Source organism: Mesoplodon densirostris, chromosome 3, assembly GCF_025265405.1.
Source record: "Mesoplodon densirostris isolate mMesDen1 chromosome 3, mMesDen1 primary haplotype, whole genome shotgun sequence".
NCBI classification, from domain to species: domain Eukaryota; kingdom Metazoa; phylum Chordata; class Mammalia; order Artiodactyla; family Ziphiidae; genus Mesoplodon; species Mesoplodon densirostris.
In genome coordinates, this window is record NC_082663.1 from 77,569,745 (window position 1) to 77,595,964 (window position 26,220).

At 34.7% G+C, this 26,220-nt stretch overlaps 1 protein-coding gene across 3 annotated transcripts in view; it reads right to left on the reverse strand.

Moving 5' to 3' along the window:
- The window catches only part of KIAA0825 (KIAA0825 ortholog), a 408,362-nt gene that overhangs the window by 140,730 nt on the left and 241,412 nt on the right, over positions 1 to 26,220 (reverse strand). Inside the window, exon 21 of one of the 3 annotated variants that reach the window (XM_060093151.1) lies at positions 17,048 to 17,106. The exons of the other annotated variants lie outside the window; for them this stretch is intronic. Within the exon in view, the coding sequence (XP_059949134.1) occupies positions 17,079 to 17,106 (28 nt within the window). The 3' untranslated portion in view covers positions 17,048 to 17,078. Of the gene's footprint in view, positions 1 to 17,047; positions 17,107 to 26,220 lie in introns of those variants that run through there. 3 annotated transcript variants of the gene reach the window in all.

The following is a 26,220-nucleotide window of genomic DNA, read 5'->3' on the forward strand; positions in this document are numbered from 1 at the left end:
GAGATTCAGATAGTGTCAGAAGCAAAGCTAATGTCTAACTCTGCCAAAACTGTTCATTTTAATAAGTGATTGAGAACTTGTCATACTGGAAATTATTTTAGTACACATAAAACATATTTTAGACACCTCTTGCCTATTGGAAGAATATGCAAATTACTACCTCTCCATGAACCATGCCCCAGTTCTCCAATGGCCCCATGATCTTAATGCTTAAAAAAAGATCCCTCAAGTGGAAAACTTAAAATAATTAATAAAACAAAATAGTGATAACAATTTGAATAATGTATTTGTATGTATATGACCACATGACTGGTTTTATTTAGAGATAAAAAGGAGAAATATGAGATCTAATTGTGATTTTGTTGCCTAGAAAATTATTTATATTGTTAATTCCCAAAATCAAGAATATATTTACATTTTATTGCCTTTGAGAGCCAGCCAGACCAATAAGTGTACCATTATAACTGTAAAATCCTGAAATCAGAAAATGATAAATACATTGGAAAAGAGTTTATTTAGTTTTGATATGCCCTCATCATTTAAGAATTGACAAGATGATTTAGTGTCATGGACTGTCTGGGAAATCCCAGAACCATATTGAAAAGCTATCGAAGTACATCCGTTTTTTTCACATAAGGAAAATGTCCCATTAGAACTTTTGATGAGTATGAAACATTTTACTTTCACAGGATGCTAGGAATCCTGACCAGGTAGGTAGGTTTACTATTAAATTCTACCATTGTACTCTCCAAGTCCTCAGTTAAACTTGGTAATAAACTTAACTTAGCTAATCTCTTCTCAGAAATCTTTAATGGATCATTTTGAGAAAATATAGAGATATTAAAGGGGAATTATCAAGATGTCTTTAACAACACTGATAACAATCTTCAAGTATGAATGCTGTGGTAGCCATCACTCCTTTCCATAATTTCTTCAGGTGGTTAATTGCCTTAATGATACGTGAAGAATGCACAATAGAAAGAGCATGACATCATAGTCATGGATTTTAAACTTTAGTACGCATCCAGATCATCTACAGAGCTGGTTACCAACGGAGCTGCCCAGGCCTCACCCCAGGCATTTGGATTAGGTATCTAATGGGTGAGACTTGGGTTTATGTATCTGTACCCATCTCTACAGGCGATTCTGATAAACACCAACACTTGCCATCCATTCCCTCAAGATACTGATCAAAAAATTATCTTCTCAGGTGAATTTTCTAAAATAAATTACTGTAAAATTTTGGACCGTAATTACTTCAGACCAAAAAGAGAGACTGCCTTCTTCTGGATCCTCACAGAATCTTATGCCATTTGGTACTTGACACACAATATAAAGTTTCAATTATCTTCAATTTTTTTTCCTGCCAAATATGGTAACATTGAAAGCAGGACTATTCCTCCTCCATCTTTTTAATTTCCTTCAGTGCTTTTCGGAAATCACACTTTCAGGAAATTTTCATTGATTGGCATTATAGAGTGACCTCTTCAGTAAGACACTAAGAATCAAATTGCTGTTGGTAGACTAAAAAAGCTACAAGAGCAAAGAGCATGAGTCTTTTTCACTGCAGATAAGCAAGGGGTTAATCATTTGGGAGTAGACTGAATGGAGTTTTTCTATACTACATCTTTCAGCGTCACTGCCACACAGATAGATTCAGGTGTTCCTCATGGGAAAGTGAAATTAAATTCAACAAACATTTATCGAGTGTTTCTGCTAAGGGCAAGATACTCTGACGTCAGGTACTGTGGGGGGCCGTCACTCTACCACCTCTAAGAACCTAACACGGTGCTTTATATCTATCCTACTCAAAATGTCTTTTCTATTCTAAAACTGATTTAAATTATAATTTAAGCACTTGTGGGAAAGAGAACAATTAGATACAGGCTCTTCTCTCAAAGGAGCTTTGAATATGATATTGGTTTAAAAGACCAAACAACCTACCCATTTACTGGGCTGAAAGTAAAGGGAAGTTAGTAAAATTCCAGAAGGAAAAGAAATTTATTATGATAATAGTTAAAGTATAATAGTATATGTACATATGTATGCACATAGAGAAATGTGAACATAAATTTTAGGGTCTAGATTTTCTATGTATGTAGCACAAAGTTCCCTGCTGAATACAAAGAATGTTTGTGTTTTAAGCTGGGATTATTTATTTTTTTATTTGATTAGTCAATAATACATCAGAGTGAGTACCTGTATTCATTCACTCATTCAACAAACATGTGAGCACTGGCTTTGCGCCAAGTGTTTCCTTCCATTTGGCCTGAGATAGATTCAGGTGCTCAAGCTTAAGAGACCTTTCGGCCATTGCTTTTTTTGGTGGCATGAGACTGAATGAAAATCCTTTCCATTCAGGTTCTTCTCCAACCCTGAGACAAGTCTTTGTCATAGATCATGCCATTAAAACTGGATTTAAAGGTAACACACCACATTGCCAAAGATCTGACTGAAAGCTTGAAACTAGCTACTTCCATTCTCAGTCACAACTCAGAGTTCTCTTTACTCACTCTGCTCTGGTCGTGTTCCTGTATTATTCACAGTCATTACTCTCTCACCCACTGTATTGTAGGCTCCTTTTTGGTATAAACGAGGACACTTTACATTGTATCATCTTCAGCAGTTAGCATAGTGCTCTGTACCAAGGTAGCCAATAAATGCTTGTTAAGTTGCTAAAAAACTAAATTGAAAACATGGTGCTAAATGTGGCTGTAGTGGTGATGATAGCATGGGATATGAAGACGTAGATTTGCTCCCACAAATTTTACATTTCAGCTGAGGGGAAAAAAACACATTCTCAAATAACTGCAATACAAAGTATGAAGTGATATGGGTCACAGAAGTGGTACAAAGGAGGTGCTATGAGAGTTCAGAGGAGGGAGAGATTACTTCCAGTTGTTCAGTGCCCAGTGTTCTGTTCGGGGCAGTGAGGATTATTGGATAAAAGAGAGAGTATTTGCTGCAATTGGATATAAAACTCACTAGTAGGATGAAACAGACAAACACACAGTTTCTGGTTATAAATAAAAACCCAAAGAGGCACATATTAAATCCAAACTGTGTGGTACACTCAGCGCTATACTGCTTGTGAAAGCGAGATACTGATGGTGCAAGAGTGTTTGGCAAAGGCTTCATGGGGACACTCAGCACTGAGCTTACCACAGCAGACGGAATGACTAGATTAAAAGGGGGGATTTGAGACATGGGATGTAAGACGGGCAATGCCTCAGAAAGGAAGGTGAAAAAAGGAGATGCGATGCAGTTGCCTCTCTTCATGAAAATCAACCATCTGGAGCCTGAGGTATGGCTCATCAGTTCCCTCCAATGAGCCCTCAACAGGGAGAGACAAGGATAGTGGATGAAGAGAGGGCTTGAGTTGCTCTGATAGTGGACGAATATCCCCGGATATCTTCAGGTTTTGCCTAGGGAACATAATGGTGTGCCCTCTGCCCCCTTGATCTTGCTACCCCCCTATGAATCTGTTAAAGGCATTGTTCCATATTTTAACTCACTTCTGACCTCTGACTCTTGTGCCAAATAATTGACACATTATGCTAAACATTTATGAAACTGGATATAAGACTCCTTTTGATGAAAGATTAAAAAGTGCTATGGGCCTCCCTGGTGGCGCAGTGGTTGAGAGTCCGCCTGCCGATGCAGGGGATACGGGTTCGTGCCCCGGTCTGGGAGGATCCCATATGCCGCGGAGCGGCTGGGCCCGTGAGCCATGGCCGCTGGGCCTGCGTGTCCGGAGCCTGTGCTCCGCAACGGGAGAGGCCACAACAGTGAGAGGCCCGCATACCGCAAAAAAAAAATAAAATAAAATAAAATAAAATAAAAAGTGCTATAAGAATAATTGTATATGAAAGTAATACGTCTCAGGAAAATTCATGGTATTCCTATTCCATCTTAAGGAAAAATGTAAGAGATAAAATGTTTTGTTTTGTTTTTTTCTGTAAAAACTTCACACTTTGCTTGTTACAGCTCCCAGATGAACGCTTACATTTTCAGAATATTTTTCTCACTGAAATGGAATCAAACACTTCTCCTCGATCTACCTTTGGCTCCTACTTTGAATGGATTCAAGATGCAGGCCAAATGTTTTTTGCTTGGTTTTATGTTTTCTTTCATTGAGATATTTGCAAGAACCAGAGTTCTTACTGAGTTTAATAATTTTGTTTTCATATACAAGCCTTGCTTCCAAGAAGATTTTTTTTTTTTTTAATTTATGGCTGTGTTGGGTCTTCGTCTCTGTGCAAGGACTTTCTCTAGTTGCGGCAAGTGGGGTCCACTCCTCATCGCGGTGCACGGGCCTCTCACTATCGCGGCCTCTCTTGTTGCGGAGCACAGGCTCCAGACACTCAGGCTCAGTAATTGTGGCTCACAGGGCTAGTCGCTCCGCGGCACGTGGGATTCTCCCAGACCAGGGCTCGAACCCGCGTCCCCTGCATTGGCAGGCAGACTCTCAACCACTGCACCACCAGGGAAGCCCCACCAAGAAGATTTTTAAAGTAAAATTCATAGTAAAATCACATGTTATTTTTATCTTGAATGGATATAAAAACGTGAAAGTAACATGGTGGGAAAATAGTAGAACATGGTCAACTATTTAGCATACCACAATAAATTATATGAAAATAATATTACTACAGAAGTAATTTTTCTTATCAACATGCCATAAGTATTAACTAGGGTAAAGTTGTCCCCAGAAATGATGTAGTAAAAAAAACCTAACAAATTACTGAATAAGAAATGCATGTGAACTCTACTCTAGAATTCTGTTATACCAATTTGGAAAGATTTTCAAAATCCATTAGATGTAATGTGTAATGAAAGCTTCTAGTTTCGTTTTGAAAAGCTTCTTGTCATTTGCTTATTTCATCAGAAAAATCAGACAACCATAAGATTTTTATAATGGGTGCTTTAATTGCACTTAATATGACTAACTATACATGGAAGACACATAACACCCATGTATATATATCAAAATATCGTGAAAACTGTGGTGTATATTAAAAGTTTGCAGGATCTACTTTTGTTTTGTAAAATTGTAGAAAATTTGTAAATAGCAAGGGTGACCTCCAGTGTGCAATAGGTTTATGCCATTGTATTTTTTCAGTAACAGAAACTGTGTGTTGGTCTATTCCAATTCTCTAAGAGTGCTAAAGATAAGGAGAAAAGGAATTTTCTGTGTCAAAATGAGTTTGTAAGTTCAAAGCAATTGCTTCATTTTGTTTTTTGGTTATTTTGAAGCTTATGATGTCTCTTGGAATCTGAAAACACAAAAAAGCATTAATCCATGAGAAAATAATCTGTGACTAATAAAAGTCAGAAAACTATTTGTCTTATATACGATCTGATTAGGACTTATTAAACCTTTGGAGAATAAGTTGAATTTACATTTTTTAAAATGCAACATACTGCCCTGCAAATAGTAAAACTACCTGACATAATCTCTATACACTGATACTGACACTTACAGCAAATAACAAACACCACCAAAAATCAAACTTAAAAATCTTTTCAGAAAGTCATCAAGATCAAAAGCTTTTCACTGTAGATAAAATTTCTTTTTATGAAAAGCTAATGGCTTGCCACATTGTATAATATAATTTCTATTTGTCTCTAATCTCAACACAATAAAAACTATTCACATGAAAAGAAAAAGCCTGATGCTTTCCTTACAAGGCAATCCAACATCACTCACTTCATCTTTTACACCGCAGATAATACAAATCATCCAGAGCTACCACGGCATTTTTTCTTTGCAGATTTTATTTTTATTTCTTTACTTGGTAAACAACCTAAACTTTGGGGGAATGAGGTTTCTTTTCAAAGGATTTTGTTAGTAAAACATCAAGTTCTGCCTTAGCTAACCAGACCACACAAAAGATCTAATTATATGGGTGCCCACAAGAGCTCTTGCCTGTCAGAGTCAGTGTCACTCAAGCTCTGTCACTCTTTCCATTAGGCATATCTACTTTCAAAGGTCTACACCATGGACGGTAAAAATTTGCTGCAGGCTGACTCTTGGCATAAAAGGTATAAGGCTGAGAACGAGTTGCTTTTTTATGAATATTCATAACAATCAGTGTGGATTTCTTAAATTCCTAGACAGAGAAAAGTGTACATACTACATGTGATCTGGTTTGTTTATGTAATTTACAATATACATGGGGGGTGTGTGTGTGTGTGTATGTATAAAATGTTTATTACTGATAGAATATAATTAATGAATTATTTACAATTCACATTGGTGATGATATGCTCTAGTTTTAATAAACTATGAAATTCCCAAGTATGGTATCATTTCAGAAACGGTAATTATTCCTTTGGACTTGTTATGATCTATCATGTCAAGAGTCTGTGTGCTACCTGCTAAGAAATGCCTGAGCAGGCCCTGACATGATGCACCCTAATGGATAATGAGCCATTATCATCTATTGTGTCAATATTTTGCGTCTTAAAGAGGATCCACAGAAGAGTTCTAAACCAGGCCTTTGCATATCAGACAGTAATGATGACTCAATCTATTATGTCAATAATATGGTATAAAAAAGTCATTCTCTTGAATGTACACAATTACAGTCATAGGCATGTTTTGTCAATGATCTGCTTAGAATATTCTTTGAGTACTCGCAGAAGATAGCATTTTTCAGATTTCACTAGAATAAGTTTTTTTCATTCTAAAAATTTGGTTTTGAATGTCATTTTAAATGTGGCAAATTAATACCAGAAAAAGGTTTAGATCAAAAATTAAATTCACCTGAGCAAATTATTCTCACAAACTCCTCTTAAGTCAAATTAAGAGTCCCTCCAAATGTTTTAGACAACTTTGTATGTAAAGAAGATACCTTTTACTATCCTTCTGCAAGGAAACAATTCAAAATTATCAATGCAGTTTTGACCTTAATTCACAGCAATACATGTAGGTACCACAAGGGGCTCAGCATAGAAAATATTTAAGTACTCATTACATTCTACAGTTTTCTAATCAAAGGAGGAAAGTTAAGGCCAAATATCAGAGTCCTTGTTTATTTTTCAAGATATCATTATAAATAATGATTTTACTTTTGGAACAAATTTATTAAAATGTATTAGGATTCTACTTCATTCGAGACATCAATCGTGGAATGTTGACAGTATTTTCAAGCACTAAGAATTATTAAGTGATGCTTAAGAATACAGAGGGCATCTGAAAAATAATGTAAGCAAGAAAAATTATGATAAATTATTAAATTACAGTCCAATATAACTTCTTTCAAAGCTATGAATACGTTTTAAGACTAGAGAGAAGAGAGTAACCTTTATGGCTTAATATTAATAAATTGACTTCTCATCCTAGTTATTTGTTAAAAACCTGTACTGGGAAAATAGCAGCTATATTCATGTGCCAAGTTGAAGATCGAGAATTAAAAAAATAGTATCAGATGCCTTACACTTAACGTAGGAATTCTAACAAAATGTCTTTTTTGGGGTAATTTTATACAAATGGATTAAGTATCCATAAAAAGTGAATACAGTGCTTTTTTGTGTGTATTGATTTTAAAGAAATAGTTTCTCAGATGTGTCAGACATGTCTAGATTTTTGAGTAAGAGTGTATTTTTTTTTTTTTTAATCTTGGCTCTGTTCTTATAAAGCAATGTTTTGGCAAAGTCGGCAAGTTCCTTAAATGAAGATCTTTTTCCCCCCGTCTCGGTATCAGGAGACCATTTTAATTCACTCACCCGCTAAATTCTCAAAGGGACAAGTGTATATGGTAACATAGGAGCCAATATCCTAGCTATCAGTTTTCATACAGCCTAGCTGGACCTTTACATTACGGCTGCCCCACATTTATTGTTCTTTCATTGCATCTGTCAGCATTTCCTGACAGCGCATTATGGAGCATGGCTACAAAGTCAGTATCAATCAGTCCACGATCATGCGGATATAAGTAGCAGACTATTGATAACGGGCCTTAAATCAGATCATCATGGTTTAAGCACAAGATTCTTAAAAGGTGGCAATCTCAAGGGAACTCCTACTTTCCTGCACCTGTTACAAACCCTACAAGCCAGTTTCTACAACTTATCACCTACAACTTCTCCGAAGGAGAAAAAAAAAAAAAGGATCCATTAAACACACATCACCATGTACCATTTTACATGGTAACACATTTCACCATGTAAAATGAAGCATGAAAGCAAAAATGGCAATGAATACAACTTTTGCTCTCTTTAAAAAAATGTGCAGAAGTAATACGTAATATCTCCCTTTACACTAATGAAGCCAGCCCCCCAAGCCCTACATATACATCACACTGATAGCAGCAGTTTCGTTGTGCTTTGGAAATGTCTTACTTCAAAAGCATTTCAACTTGATATGGCCATTTAACAAGCAAAGTGAGAGAATTCAGAGTTTAGAGGTATGCTACACCAAACCCAAGGCACCATGTTAAAAACAAAGGCATCTAATTTTTCCCAGACATAAATAATAAAACAAAACAGGAGTTGCATGCAAATTTAGTAACATAAAATTTAAGGTGATAAACAGAATGGAGGCTGGCTTCTTGTTTAGTATTCCTTAGTTATCACCATAATTGCTGCATGTCTGTCATCACTAGCAAAAGAAAAAAGTGTCTTTCTCAGCTGCTCCCCTGCTTGTTTTGTTCGCTGTATTCTTGTAAAGTGGGAGAAAATAAGTGTCATTTAATGAATAGTGCTATTCTTTGTCTGACAGCTTCATATCTGTTAGGTGTAGGAGGCCTCGTACTTTCTTTTTCTGATAATGTTTTTGACAGTGTGCTAAATTCCTCCCCCAAAAGGCCGGCGTGTATATTCTGCTAAAAGGGGCTTCATCTATCCTGAATGGGTGCCCTCTTTTAACCCCCTTCAGCTTCTGTTCTTACATTAATTGAGCTGATCAGATTGAGCATATGAATTTGTCTTTGATGTATTCGTATGTTTAGTTGACGTTGCTCTCTCTCCCATTGGCAGCGGACAGAGCTCTCAGACAAATAGGACTGTTGCCATGGTAACAGGCAATAGCTAGGGATCTCTTGAAAAATATTTTTATTTCAAAATTCAAACTGGAAAATTCTCCCTGGATATGGTTCTCAGTTCTAAATGTGTCATATCTAATGATGAATGCAATTAGGAATCCCACCAGTGTTTTAAATAATAAATTAGCCTAATTTTCTAGGCCTGGCATGATGACATACAAATACTAAAAAGGCGTCTTCTTTTTAAAAATCCGTGACAAAGGACTTATTAATGACTTTTGTTCTTAGGATTTCAAATTAAAACGGATAGTAGGCTAGTGATAGTGCTTTCTATCTGTTGAAAACCAGAGGCCTAGGGGTAAACTTATTTTTTTTTTTAAAGAAAACACTTCAAGCTGCTCTGATATTTGGGTATTTCATTAAAAAAGCAGGTGTAGAAATCCTTCTATAAATGTTGAAGGCTATAGCAGTTGCTAAATCTCAGTGGATAAAAAATGCCCATAGCCATTTTTAATTACTGAGCATGAAAAAAAGGGATGGATGGTAAACATAAGTTTTATAGATCACTATCATCTTACAATGGTGGAATTTTCAAATTCTTACTATTTTATTTGAAGTACAAGAGAAAACAGAAATAAGTAGTTCAATATATGATATAAATGGTATTTATTTTTAAAACAATTTATTCATGGCCATATAATTCCAGTTATATTAATTATTATTTCCCCCTGATGTGGGGTTTGGAGAACAATGAAAATCACTGTACAGTTGGGCAGTTTCAAGGATCTGACATAACATGTAATCACATAATAAAGAGGGTTATTAAAAACCAACCAAATTTTTCTATTTGTTAAACTCATTGTTCAGTTCTTTGGTATTTGTTTATCACTGTGTTTATATGTCAAACTGCAGAACTTAGCTTTTTGACTTTAACTGACAATGGTGCTACTTTCTGTAAGTCAATATAAGAAAAGCAAACAAATCCATGTATGTTTTGGGTTTGTCTGAGGAAAATCAATCGTACTCAAACTTTAGAAGGTCAGCATACAAAATAACCAACAATTAAATTAAATTAAATCCAAACAGTATGTTAAATATGGCTTTACATCTCTACATGTAAAAAAGTTTGTGCTTAAAGCAAAAGATAGAAAAAAAGATAAACCTAAAATATTAACAGGTACTAATTTCTACTCTTTTGCTATTATATTTTCTATAATAATTTTGTTACTATGGTCTACATAGCATATGACTATTACAAGTTTTATTTTAGGTTATGCTACTAAATTACATGAAATATTACTTTTTTCCTCAAAAACTGAAGTGTAATATTTCCTAAAATACCCCCAAAAAACCTGTTAAATGAAAAACTGCAGGGGACTAGCAAAGGACATCTCAGCTTCTATTGGTAAGTGAACATTTCTCCCCTTAACTCTATTTCTGGTCTGTTTCATCCAAAAACCCACAGTGAAGACAGAAAATCCAAATCAACTTGAGATTTCCCAATGATAGCTGTGGCCTCCTACAGCGCTCCTGGAAGGGAAGCACATACCTGGGAGGTCCAGGCACATCCTTCACCCCACCTGGCTGTCCTGAGGGTCGTATACAAATAGTCGGCTCTGATGAAGAAGATATACTGTTTCTTCCTCAATAAGGCTTTAGATGTTTTTTCTAAGTTGGGGAACTATGACTTCTTTGTACTCTTTCAGAGTAGTTAAAAACAATATTAAAAAGTTTTATTTATTATTTTTATATATTTATTTATTTATTTTTGGCTGCATTGGGTCTCGTTGCTGCGCGTGGACTTTCTCTAGCTGCAGCAAACGGGTGTTACTCTTTGTTGTGGTGCAGTGGCTACTCTGGTTGCAGGGCATGGGATCTAGGTGGGCGGGCTTCAGTAGCTGTGGCTTGCGGGCTCTAGAGCGGAGGCTCAGTAGCTGTGGCTCGCGGGGGCTCTAGGGCGCAGGCTCAGTAGTTGTGGCGCACGGGCTTAGATGCTCCACTGCATGTGGGATCTTCCCGGACCAGGGATCGAACCCGTGTCCCCTGCATTGGCAGGCGGATTCTTAACCACTGTGCCACCAGGGAGGTCCTCTTTTATTGTTTTTTAAAATTACAAAGGTAATTCAGACTTCTCACACAAAAGCCAAAAAATACCTTGGAAGCATTCCTTCATCCCTAAAGCTGACCACCCCGCCTTAAAAGAACCACCATCTTCAAATCAATAATTGGTTTTGCATCCATTTAGATGTATAGTAAAAGCCATTTTGGAAGCACCACATTTCATTTACCATCTACCTTAAGACCCATGATAATAAGTGGTATGAGAAAGGAAAAAGAAAGCAGGAAAGTTTTTCTATTTTTTTCCCTGTGCCTAAATTAGATAGTACGACATGAAAAATAATACGGTTTCACCTCTCAGTCATCAACAGCCACAGCCCTGGAGCGGGGAGGGAGTGAATTCTGGCAGTTCCTTCCTCACCACTGTCACAAACCCTCTAAGAGCCTGGAAGTCACAATTCTCAATGTCCTCCGAGTCTTCCCCGGTCTGGGAGCCACTTCCTTGAGGTGACTGACAATCCAGAAGTGAGAGTACATACTCCTCACTGGAGTACCATGTTGCCATGTTGGGTTGTAAGAGGAAAGCCTTGTCTTTAAGTGTTTAAAATATTTTGAAAACACAAAAGCATGATGATGCCAGTTGTTTCTCCTGCTCAGCACTGCATAGACCTGCTCCAAACACTGAGTGGCTCATTGACTTTGGAGCTCAAGGCTTAAATCAGCTCCACAGGCGGCCAGCAAGCCAAAATGAACACTAAGCATGTTGTTCTAAAACCCAGGCTGCATCCCACAACTCCAGGGATATAACTTAAAGACAATTTACCTCAGAAAATATAAGGCAGCTCAGGGCAGTGGAAAGAGACCTAGATTTGGAATCAGAATGACAGGGTCAGACATTTCTCACCAGCACCCAGACCTTAAGTGACCTTCCTGAGTCATAACACCTTCATCTATAAAATAGGGATCACAATATTAGCCCTCCTCCCAGGGTTATTGTGCAGCAAAAATGAGATGACACATACGAATTTGTTTTAAAATGTGTGTTAACTTATATATAGATTGCACTTGAACCCTATATCCTCTATATTTTAAAAATTAGAATCAAGCATATTGATTTTGCCATGTAAGCTACATTTCTCCGTAAAATCTTCAAATGTATACTTATCAATCATGGATAACTAATTTAATTTTATAATGTATCACATTAAAATATAAAACATTAATTAAAAAATACTTCTTTAGAATTAAGTGCTTTGTTTTCATATAATATTTAACTATAAAAAGTCTAATTCCTACGTACTGTACCACTTTTTTTTCTGCAACAGAATATGCTTTTGAATTCATTAATTTAGAAAGAGAAATTAGAGAGAAAATTAGTCAAAGACAAAAATTATGATTCAGTAAATTATAATTAAATAAAACTACTTGAGAAATATAGAATTTATCTTGATAAAAAATTTCTTGTTTGCATATTTCAGAAAATTTAAATCAGATTCATCATTAGTAATTATGTCTGTTATAGATGATATATAAGCATGTATACTATATCTATGTATATATAATAGATATAAAATTAGGTAAGATGGCTATAAATACACTAACTAGTCTCTGAATTGTAGGTAGCTTATAGTCTGAAAGTTAATGAGGCAATTGCTTGTTAACAACTTGGGTATATTTTCTCATACAAACAACATTAACATGATGTTATGGGCCCAGGCTACCTCAGGAAAAATCCATTTGACCCATAATTTACCATAGGGATTAATAACCATACATGGACAAGAATTTCCCGTCGAAAATACCCATTTGTTGGTGCCTGCATGTTCTTTTCACTGATTATTGGAGAGTTGGAAAGAGTGGTACACAGGGCTGAGCTCTGACAGTCCAGAGAGCAGATGACAATTTGTTTACTTTTAGAGGAAAAACTACTCAAAAGATCAGGAACAGGTATAAAGAATGAGGGCAGAGATGATATACGCTATTTTCTGGTACATAACAGAATAACGATTAGCCAAAATAACATTAAATAGAAGAACTAAGCAAGCTGCGATTTGTGGGAAATGAGAGGAGGTTGAAGCATTAGGGCAGGACCAGGAATGTTGGCACTGTGGCTGCTGGGTAGGTGGAAAAAGAGGCTTAACGGGGATGCTTTCTCCCTAATACTACCCCTTCTCATCCCTATAAAGATTGTCCTGGGTTAGTCGTAAATCGATCCAAGAGCAAGGTGAGAAGCACTAAGGGAAACTGGGGGTAAGGAGGGCACATTTCTGTAGATGGTAGTACCAGAGTTGGTACTGAGGGAGAAAAAGGAAAGGCAACAAGTCCAAGTGCGTTCACTGAAAAGGGGAGGGGTACCCAAAGCCATGGCTGTCTGTGAACATTTGTGAGAAGAACTCAAGAGAGACGGACAGCAGCACTTGATCACTCCCTCTCTCCCTGTGAGCCTCACTGGCCTCTCAGGATACCACATTCTCGAGTTTTCCTCCTGCTCTACTGACCATTCTTTCTCGCTGACCTAACAGCATCTTGCTCCTCCCAACTTCTCCTTGTTAGCGCCAGGTCCCAGATCTCAGTCAAGATCCAAATCAGTCCCGTCCTGGCACATACTGCTGTCTGAACTACGATCACTGCCATAATAACTCCCAACTCCAATCTCTCCTTTGAGTTTCACATTCTTATGTCCATCTTTTACTCCTCCCGGATGATGACTTAAAGGCACCTCATATGTAATATGTACAAAATAGAACTCGGATCGCCCCCCACCCCCGCCAAATTCCATCCTCGCCCAGGTTTCTTTATCTCCACAAATCACACCCTTATTCACACATTGGTTCAGGTCCATAGCCTGGGAGATATGCTTGATTTGTTTCTCTCACATCTCACACTCAATCCATCAGCAATCCTTCAAGTTCTATTTTTCATATGGTTCAACTCAGTATCTTCAAAATAGATGCCAAGTCCAATTAGGTGAACCTAATTCCACCTGGGACTATTGTTGCGGCATTCTAATTTTTCTCTTCCACTCTTTTCACCCTTACAGTCTATTCTTGGCATAGCAATCAAAACAGTGCTGTAAATGTGTAAGTCAGATTACATCCCTTCAAGCTCAATACCCTCCAAAGACTTGTTATCTCACAACATCAAAGCCTTTCTGTGTGATCTGGCCTCTGGTCACCTTTGCCTTCCTCTCCTTCCTCTTGCATTTAGCTCCAGACATAATGGGCTTCTTGCTCTTCCTGAATCATGCGAAACTTGTTTCTGTCTCTGAACAGAACGGCTGTTCCCCCTGCCTGATGTGAAACTTCCTCAGAAGTTTTCATAGCTTGCTCCCTCGGGTCACATAAATATCATATATTCCTTCCCCCATTACCCTATCTAAAAAATCATCTATCCTCCATACCTCTATGTGCTTTACTTTATGTCATAGCCTTTATTACCACTTGATGTTATGTTACATATTAATTCATCAGTTTATTGTCTATCATTAGAGTATAAACTTTAAGAAGGTAAGGATTTTGTCCACCTTGTTCTCTATAGCTCCACCCTGAGCCTAAAATAGTCCTGACCTAGTAGGTATGTCAGTGCTCATTTTGACATCCCAAATCTTTCATGTCTTACAAGGGAAAATATTAGTTACTCCTATTGATACATAAAAATCATGTCTTACAAAGGAAAAATGTTATGGTACTTGGCCTTTAATCCACCTTTCAGAATATATTTTGCATGATTATTTTTTTAATAATGATTTTCAAAACCAGTTGGATTTTTCAAAAGCAGTTAAGACCTTTAAAAGTAAGTACTTTCTAGAAGTACATACTAGGAGAGGAAAAAAACAAAAAGGCTGACATTCTTTACCCTTATATTTTTAAAACGTGTTCTGAGATTTAAGAAGTAATTATGTAACTCTTCCTACTGAGATTTTGTTAAATAATTTACTATGTGACAGTTTGTGTCACAGTTTTTCACACTATATCTGGAGTTATGAATGAAACTATAAATGGCCTACTACTATGATCTAAAGTAGAAATCCCAAGGGTAAAGGGTTTATTTATATTAATGGGTTAAATACCATAAAGTTATCAGCTATCTAGGAGAAATATTATGAATAAATGCTAAAACTTTTCAAGAGTTATGAAAGTGAGCATTGTATGTTATTTATTTACACTATGTATCCAAAGTTAACGGCATAAATATTACTAATAAAAAAGCTGGTACTTATAAAGTGCTTACTTTGTGCCAGGTACAATTTGAAGTCTTTTATTTGATAAATTCATCTAATCCTTGCAACAACTTTATAAAGCAGCTCCATTTTACAGATGAAAACGCTGAGGCCTTGAAGGTTTGGCTGTCCAAGATCACACAGCTAGAAGGTGGTAGAGCTAAGATTTGAAACCAAGCAATCTAGCTCCAGAGCATAAAAAATTAACTGCCTTGGATTTACACCACATGCACTTTGCTCTGTGATTCTGCCAGCAAAGTGTATTTCAGTTAGCAAAAGAGGTTTTTATATGTAGGGGATTATCAATAATGGGAAATTCTTTCCTAATACTGTACTTTGAAGGTAGCTAATCACCCTTTGCTTTGAAAATGTTGGTCACAGAAAACAATTTATTTAACACATTGCTCATCTTATAGTGGTCTTCAATTCTTTAAAGGTACACTCATTAAAATCATGTTTAACAGAAAATAAATTTCCTTTAGTAATGTTGAATGTGTATAATTCCTAGAAAGGAAAGACTTTTTTCACAAAAAAATAAGCTATAAATGATTGTAACATAAAAGTTTATTATTAATTTCTTACTCTAAATTCCAAACAAACTACAGACATCTTACCAACACACAGATATTGTTTTAAATTAGGTTTTACATAATTTGCACAGGTCAAAAGCCAAAGAAAAATTTCAAGAGGTATGCCAATCATGAAACCTGATTTTAGGGCCTTAGAGACTAAAATTTTGTTGACTTTTCCTCTGATTTCTAACAACTCTAAAATCATTCTCAATGGAAAGTAGAAACCACAGAGATAAAAAAATATTTCAGGCTTTAAAACTCTTTTCAGAACAGAATAATATGTATGTAGTAAGCTACAAGAGGCACTGATTTCTTGGCCATCTATCTCTTAATATCTTAAATTTCTCTGTCATTGATATGTTGTCTTTTTAAGGCACATAACCTAAAAAAAACAAAAAATAAGTTTGCAATAATTTAAAGGTTGCCCAAACTACCAGAAACTAATCAAAGTTACCCATATATAAACAAACTGCCAAATAAGGCTATCATCTACTAAATATATAAGCTAATAAATTAAAAAATCACTATAAACTTCCTATATGTTAGATTGTCCAACACTCTGCATTCTACAGGGATGCTTTGCACTACAGCTGTAGCAGTAAAATTACTGAAACTGTAATTCTCTTAATATTTAAATAATATATTAAAATTTAATTTTCAGCACCTGGAAGAATCTGTTTATGTGCCAGCAAATGAGGTAGCTGGGCCTGGAGCTCCTTATACATATGGGACTCAAAAACAACCTATCACAAATAATTACTAAGCTAGAGCAGCTGTAGTCACCACAGTAGTCATTTAAAAATCAGGTCAAAGTTGCTTGAATTCTTTTCCATTTCCAAGATACTGTGTGCATAAATTCTATGGTGTTTATCTTTTTCTATTTGCTGCATTTCGTAAATTATTTATTTTTGCTGATAATTGTAGATTGCGGTGGAAAGGGTAGCAAGGGCATCTTGTGAATTTTTTTTTTTTTTAAGTTGGGCATGTTAAAAGAAATTAAGCTCCTGATTTCTCAGGTTCTTTAAATGGCTTACATGAATGCGCCGATCTGAAAGCATATGTATTTGTTCAATCTGTTTACAGGAAGGATTATATAGTCTGTGAATAAACAAACAAACAAAAAACTAAAGTATATTTACTGTTGTATGTATCTAGCTGTCCACACACATTGTGTGTGTATGAAATGAGTCTAAATATAGATAAACACATACCTCCTTAATAAGATATTCTTCAATATATTCTCTATATTTTTTCAAAATCATGATGCCATCTGGTCAATGTATAAAAGAAAATCATTTAAATTTTACAATTTATTAGATCTGAACAAATTACTGGGGGGAGGGGACTACTGAATTGAAGATTCAAAAACATTTTATATTTTATACACTTTTATTCACACCTAAGAAAGTAAAACCATTTTAAAGAAGGTGTTATATAGACACAATTCCTAAATTCACAACCCTATCTGAAATTGGATAGGTATACATCTCTCCTCTTCCATGTCTCAGCATTCTTAATGTACTTACTGAGAAATAAAAACTCAAGAGAGCATTGAACATCTTAGGATTTTTTCCATCACTTTACTGAGACTCACATTGCTTTACCCAAAAGCTCTAGATAAAATGAAAATTAATTTGAAAAGTATATTTAGTAAAAGGATGACAATGGCAATAAACTCTATTCAAATAGAAATTTTAATTGCTTTGAGTTATTTTTAGATCTCCAATCACATTCTTGGACATGGGAAAAAGTCTAAATGTCTGTTTTTGGAAAGCATCAAATGACATCCTACACCTGATATTTAGAAAGAAAATAAGATTTTTTTTTGTTGTTGGAAGGAAAGATGGGGATTAGGGGATAGGAAAAAAATGTACCAAGAATTTATACACTATTACCTTCAATCACTTTGATGCGAGTCATTCATACCACCACCATGCTAACAAGACATCCAATTTACTAAACAATGAATACTGAAAATACATTTAAAAGGTACAAATGACTGTCCAAAGAATGACACTGAAAAATATTAAGTAACAGCTCTACCTCAAGATAAGCCTCACCATTAAAGAGTTTTAATGAAGAGAGCCTTCAAAGGCTAAATCAGGAGGCATTGATTAGATTGCCTCTAACTTTGTGTTTTGACACCTTCGTCTTTCGTGGCATTATATTGTCTCTGTGCATCTTACAAAGGAAGCATTTTACTAGGCCCACACAAGAACAGGAGACAGCAATGCTTATAAAAGAGACTGTCAAGGGTGTGAGCCAAAATGGGTCTCATTTGGATTTCAAGTGAAGAAAACTCCTAATGCATTTCATTACAATGTATGCGAACCTTTGAAAAGAAGGATGGATTGGGATTCTCATCCCTATTAATTTATTGAAATGGATTCAGTTTTTTCTTGTATATCAAGAGAGACCATGTGTTTCAAGCAAGGTAACAATATTATAGTCCCAATAACCAAATATGCTATGATTCAGTATGCCCTTCTGTGAGATAAAGAGGATGCAATTTTCCTGATAATTGGGATTTGAGTTTAAAAATAAATCCTACAATAGCATGGCAACAAATAAATATTCTTTGTTACTATCAGTTTTAAAGATATGATCAAGCTGCTACACAACACAGGGATTGATTCAGTCTTTGTTACCAGTGCAGGCTTTTTACCATTTGAAATCCTATTTTTCCCTTACTACTGTCATTCACATACTGACTTTTTATTTCATTGAGGAATTGTGTGCATGATGTAATTAGGATAACACCAATGAAAGTCATATTTTATTAAAAGATAGTGAAAAGAGAACGAGACAAAGTCACAGCATTTTAAGCACTGTATTGTGGTCTATATATACCTTCCTTCATAAGAATGTTCTAGTCATCAAGGCACCTATTAGGTAATTCATGATTTTTAAAAAAGGTGCTTATATTTGGCTGATTCTCCAACTTCATTAAAATGATGGCCACCATTCAAAAAATTTCAATCCTTAACCACGGAGAAATGCCATGAGCTAATGCTCTTAGACATCCTAAATAATTTCATAAATCTACAGGATTACAAATATAAGACATATGCTCTCATTGCTCTTTAACACCATTAACATTTAGAGATGATTGATTATGTTATACCAATAACATTCAGTGAATTCAAAGCTGATCTATTTTTTATGTAAATCACACAACCTGCTAGTCAAATTAAAGGTTAAATATACATAAAGTCTTAGAATAAAATACAGATAATCTTTCACATATAACATGGACCCACGATGCACACACTCAAATGTAATAGGAGCCACAAATTCACAGGTTGCTTACTAACTAAATCCAGAAAAACTGTATGAGCATGTCCTCCTTATGTTGCTATACATTTTATTCCAAATGGGAATAATATATCCACAGCTAAGTAGAATTGCAAAATATAGCTAGAAAACACAATTGGGAATAAATGTACATTTACAAACTTGGAAAGAGCCCTCTATAAACAAATTCATATTCCTCATTTAAATTTTCCCAAGGATCTATCTATAAAATAGGTACACTAAGAAAACATATAAACCAAATATTCAGCATGTGTACATACATGTTGATGTATGTGTGTATACAGATATTCTTCAAGCAACAGAAAACTATATACAAAAATTCTAACAGTGAATCTCAATTAAGCTTATTTAGTATATGATTATTTTTTTAAGAAAGTTTATACATCTTCCTGTATTACAGACAATAGAGTAATTTTTTGATGAATTGTAATTAAATTAGAATGATGCATGTTTCTTATTTTTATATTGACAGCTCTTGTATTCTCAGGCAGAGCCTATTCCACACAAATATACAGCAGGTTACTTGTTGAATAATGTATTTCAAGTATGTAAAATTACCAGGGAGTTGCCTAAGATCTATACATGAATACATATTTTGGCCTTACTTTTCATCATTGCATGTCTTCAATTGAGTATATTTTATAATCTACTAGCAAAGCAGTTAATATCAGTTTTTTTTTTCAGGACATAACAAAGATAATAATACCATCTTTATGATATAAACTTTATGACATTCTGAATAAAACTGACAAGTATAAAAGTTGATCCATAAAATAAGTGATATACTTATGTTAATTCACCTTTTAAAAGATATTATGTGTTGCTTCGTTTTTTTGACAAGGCTTCCATTCATACTAGAGACATGTTGAAAAACACTATATTTTCTCTCAGTAAGGAAAATCACTTTACCCACTATCATGCTTGTTCTGTCTCAATAAAAAATCAATCATCAAATGCTTGCTTCCAAGTTTTACTTGTTAAACTGCCAATTTATGCATACAGTTTGGCTCAGCAGAATTTCACTCAGTACCATTTCTTTCATTATTATAATTTTGTACATCTCATAAAATGCTTTAAACTTGGGGGTAGGGGAAGTTACGAAAGTTTATATGTGTTTCTATGCAGCATTTAATGTTATAGTTAAAATACAGTGGTAAGATGTAGTTCCAAATGATCATTTTTAAAGAAAAAGAAAAACTATATCTTTCTGTGGTTTTTCAAAGTAATAAAGGCCTGATTGATCCCACTGACTAAGGCAATTGAATCGGTTGTCTAAATGGTGGCAACGTCAATGTCAGATATGTGGTTATCTTTTCATCTGGGCCCATTCTTGAATGTAAAAATCAGATGTTTGAAGGACGTCTCACTGACCTGTTATGGCCTCTACGACTCTCAAACACAATACTAGTATTCCTTATATAAGTGCCACATTTTGGATAAAAACCGTTTCATCAATGATGCCTTTGCGACATCTGGCGGTCCTTAGGATATATAAAAATTACTTTTTGTTTTTCCAAATCTATCGGTACTTGAAATTCCAGACCAAAAGCCTTTGATACCCCCTAGCGGGGGCACAAAAGCACTCTGGTCTGTAAGCTAGGACGTGGACTACCATGAATCCATATGGTGCAAAAGGTCACAAATCTTGAGATGTGGTGACATCATGACAATAAGACACTTTCTAGACAGAAGCTGACCCATTTTGAATATAAAAAGGACCCTGATCACTTGTTCCCACACATTTAAGACTATAGAGAAAAAAGAAATATGCTAAGTGCTCTATGCAGACACTGAACACTGGTGTTTAAGGGTACCTATAGTTCTCAGACTTAAGGAATACTACCCAGAGATTCCCGGCAAGATTGCTTTAAATGATCTAAGCATACTGGTTTTTTATGCTATAAGTTGATGCTCAGCAAATGTTAATAAGCTGGGGATAAGTGGCTGAATCACAGGGTGCATGTTTCTATGCAACCTTCCCTTTCTTTTTAAATTATTAATCCAGCCATACTGAAGCTTGCTCTACATGCTTCTGCCTTTATTTATATTTCCAGAAAAGCACGGAACTTGAATATTACTTTATGCAGAAGAAAAAAACTGCCCTTTGGATTTTTATTCTTGTTCTATAGGCAATTCAGTATGAGGAAGGGGGAATAAAAACTCATTTCCATCTCTTCTTTACACTCTCTACAGGTATATTTGTTGTCCACATTGAGAAATCATGACTTTGCTAATTCTCTGCTCAGCAGGAGAAAATTACATGTACTATACAGTTGATTTTTCATTTATTCTAAGTCTTGGTGAAGTAGCACACTTGACAGCAATAAGATCAAATTCAAGTGCACTGTGTTTATTCTCCATTTTCAACCCTCTTTGAAAATATTTGTCTGAAAATCTATATTATTTTGGCTATAAACTAATACTTTCAAGGGGTTTTCCAGAGAAAAGAACTCAGGTTTTCCAGATTTTGCTTTATAGCTAATATTTAATATGTATCTCATTTTTGATTTTTTTCAAGTGATTAGTTTATAAGCAGTCAGTGTAATAGATAGTGGATTCACTTCTCCTGACACAATACTAAGATTTATTATATTTATGCATACATTACTGAGTTGCACTCAAAGATGTTTTTATTTCATAACTGAATCAATTTATTTTCATTTATAAAGAACATGTAAAAACTATCCCAGTAGAAATGGGTTTGAATTTACATTCAATTTTTTAAAATTTCATATATATTAAAAAATTAGCAGATGTCTTCCATTAGTTACATACTGCTCTTAGGGGGGCAATAAGTTCCCTCGACAGTACTTATATATTGAAATTTGAAATGGATATAGATACTTATCTTTTAAAATTATTCCATGTTCTCCACTTTAACAATACAGGATCATATAGAACAATAAAGTAAATAGAGATTTATATTGCATTCTCTTGTCATTGTTTAAAGGGATCTTATTTAATTGAGAAAGTAGTGCGATACAAAAACCACCAGTGTGCATTATTTTTAAAAAGAAAGTGTAAGAGGAAGAAAAGTAAAATGATCTATTATCACTATATTATTTACCAATATTTTAGACTACAAGAGATGGTTTGATAAATAATAAAGTAAAAACTATAATGAGATACATTGAGTAAATTAATGGCATTTAATCAAATACCACTCTTTGCCCCAAACATGTCTTGTATAATAAACATTACAATGGAAGCTACAAAAACTGACAACAGACATACCTTTACAATAATATGGCTTAAATCTTTTAAAATGCTAAAGCAATAATTTTGATGAAGAATAATACCAAATATACAATCCTCCCACCTATAATTACATACAAAACTAGTAAAATATGTTTCCAATATTACACATTTAGATATAAAGAAGTAAAGTCATAATTCTTTGAAGGACGTCTTACTTAATTCTTAAGTAAATTTTATTGTTTTCTTGAGTCTGTCTTTTAGAAATAGACTTGTAGGATGTTATGGAGAATTTTAGTATGCAACTTCCAACGGCCACACCAAGAATTATCAAAATAAATCCTGCCCTCAACTCTCAATACAAAGAAACTGAAATTTTGCCACATTATCTAAGTATTTATTAAAGTTATTTTCTTTTGTGAAGGCCATGTTGGAAGCAGCTAAAAGGTGAAAAGACATAGAAGGATTAAGAAAAGTGAGAAAATTAAAGGGAAATAAGCAAACAACTAAAAGTAAAGGATGTTAAATATGGAAGCCATTGAATGAGATCCAACACAAGCATAATTGGTATCTCTTAAAAAAAAAGAATTAAATAAATGGAATGGGGAAAATATCCAAAGATATAATTTAAGAAAATGTACCAGAAATAAAGTAAGATTTTAATACATAGATTGAAAGGACACATTTCCTTGGGAAAACTGACACAGAATGATAAACACCAAGATATATACTGGCGAGAGAACTGATCTTCAAAGATGAAGAAACAATTATCTTTCAGGTAAAAATATCAAGTTACTAAAGGAGGAAAACATTGGCTGGCTCCAAAGCTATCTACAGAAACAGTGGAGCTATGGCTACAAAGTCTTCTGAGAAACAAAGAATTATCCCATTAGTATATACCCAGTCAAGCTGTCATTCAAGAATAAAGGCAACAGACAAAAAAAATTTAAACATGCAATATTCAAGAAAGATAACTATTAAGATCCTATCTTTAACAAACTACTGAAGACTGAACTTCAGCTGAGAGATAAATGTAGAAAATATGGCAAAAGGATGACAAAGAGAATTGAATCCATTTAAATATACAACTAATACTAAAATAACTATGAGAATTATAGTTAAGGAATAGAATGTAAATGTTAAAACCAATACAACTTATATATAGTATGAGTAAAACTTTCTCAACAAGAACTGAGGAAAAATGATGAACTTACGGTGAGCATGTTAATTTCCTTATCTTCCAAATGAGAGGTCAAAAAATACCTTTAATGAGGTATAGGCATATAAAAAGTTATAACTTTTTAAGTAAATAATAAAAGAACAAAGACAAATAACATATTCAATTACAATTAGGTGGTGAAGCATAGGGAGGTTAGAGAGGAAAGGCGGCAAAATGTTGAAGATACTAATTTTATCATTGTTTATTGTGGGGAGTTAATAGATAAGATGTGCTTAAGTATGGTATACAAAGTTACAGGTAGTCATTAGAAGAACTAACAGCAGAAAACAACTACTTGTTGGGGTAAGGTGAGTGGCTGGAGGGCATGGGAGGGGGCCTTACCTTTCACTATTCATCTATTTGTGATTTTGGATTTTTGCACTACACCGATGGCTTTACTTATGTGAAAGAAACACTTTCTAAAAGTTGAAAGTATCCAACATATCTTCAATATGACTCTTAATAACAAAATACAAATCTGATCATGTTGGTCCCCCCACCCATTGCTCCCCCACTGAAACATTCTTCATTTAAGGTGGCAAAACTTTAAAAACACTTCACAACATGGGGTGGTTCCTCTCTACGACCTCAAAGAGAACTGATTCCCACCATGTATGCTTTATTCCTTCCACTCTGGGCTATTTTCAGTTCCTTAAAAGTTCTGTGTTTCCTCTTGCCACCAGGCCTTACCTCTCCTATACAGACAGTCCAATAAGCCCTAATTGTACTTCAGTATGGATAAGTGGGGTGCATTGCAGAGTTAAATAACTTAGAGTAAATTAATGTTTCCCATAGGAAGTGATACTAAAACTGAGACCAGGAGAATGAATGAAATTAGCTAATTGAAGTAGCCAGTAGAAATTTGTGTAGAATAAGAGGGTACCATGCAAAATGGGGAAAAGCCTAGCAGTAAGAGAAAGCAATGACTTTTGAGGAACTGAATGAAATGTGACTGAGTCAAAGTCAGTAAATACTAAGGGAATAATGCATTAAAACTACATTGAGTTTCATCCTGGTAGTACAAATAATGATTTTGAATATGATTTTAAATAATGATTTCTATGCTATGAATCACACAGCATAAAATATAGTAAGTTCTACTATTATATATCTAAGGTCTTGGAGAGTTTCTGATATATAATAGGCACAGAATATTCGTTGAATTAATGAAATTTGAATTTCATTAATTTGAATAGCACTGAAGAAATGGTCACACTGTGATCAGATTATTTCAAAAGTTGGAGTTAACCAAGTGAAGCCCAATAAATTCCACCTTTATATTAGAAACTGATGAAGTGCTTTGTTGACAGGGTCAACATTACTTTAAACTGTAGTATATTTTAAAATGTAGAGCTCCAGGTCTGGAGAAAATGGAGTAAATCCACTAGAGCTGACCTCTCACACTGATACAACTAAGGATACTAAGCAAAATAAAAAACAAACAAAACAAAACACTACTCAAGGACTATGAAAAGTAAATAATAGCAGGCATATTAGGGAGAGAAGTTTAAACTTGAATAAAGACCAACAACAAAATTTGTGGGACACAGCTAAAGCAGTGCTTAGAGGGAAATTTATAGAATTACAGTGCTTGTAGTTGAAAAGAAAATAAAAATGATCTCTACCCAATAATCTATCACCATGGAAATTAGAATAAAAAAGTACAATAAAAGGAAAGAAATAATAAAACTAAGAGGAGAAATCATTAAAACTGATCACAGAAAAAATAAAGTAGCTAAAATCAAAAGTTGTTCTTTAAAAAGATCAATAAAATTAATAAACTTCTATTGACTCCCCCTGCCTGAGAGAGAGAGGGAGAGAGAGAGAGAGAGAGAGAGAGAGAGAGAGAGAGAGAGAGAACACAATTTACTACTACCCGAAATGAAAAGGAAAATATCACTACAGACCCTATAAGCATTAAAGGGATAATAAAGGAATACTACAAACAACTGTAGGTACATCAGTTTGACCATTTAGATGAAATGGACCAAGTCCTTAAAACACAACCACAACAACTCATTCATGAAGAAACAGGTAACAGATGATCTCTTCCAGAAATCTGAAGAAAAGGAAGTACTTCTCAACTCAGTCTATGAGGCCTGCTTTACCTGAGTACTAAAACTAACACATTAGACACCATAACAAAACATCAGACCGGTATCTCTCATGAACATAGACAAAAAATCCTCAACAAAATATTAACAAATCAAATGAAGTGATATGTAAAAAGGATAATACATTACTAACAAGTGGAGATTATCCCCAGAATACAAATGTGGTTTCATATTTTAAAATCAATTAATATAACTCACTATTTTAACAAGCTAAAAAGGAAAAAAAAACACATGATCATTATCAACAGATTCTGTGAAAGAATTTGACAAAACTCAGCAACATTTTATTTAAAAAAATCACAATAAAGCAGAAATAAAGGGAAATTTTAAAAACTGATAAAGGGCATCTACAAAAATACTACAGTTAACAACATACTTAATGAATGAGAGACTCAATGCTTCCTCTCTAATAGAGTTATAATAAGATGTCTACTCTCACTACTCCTATTTAATGTATTACTGGAAGTCCTAGCCAATGCAATAAGGCAAGTAAAGGAAATAAAAGGCATAAATATTGTAAAGGAAGAATTGAAATGGTCTC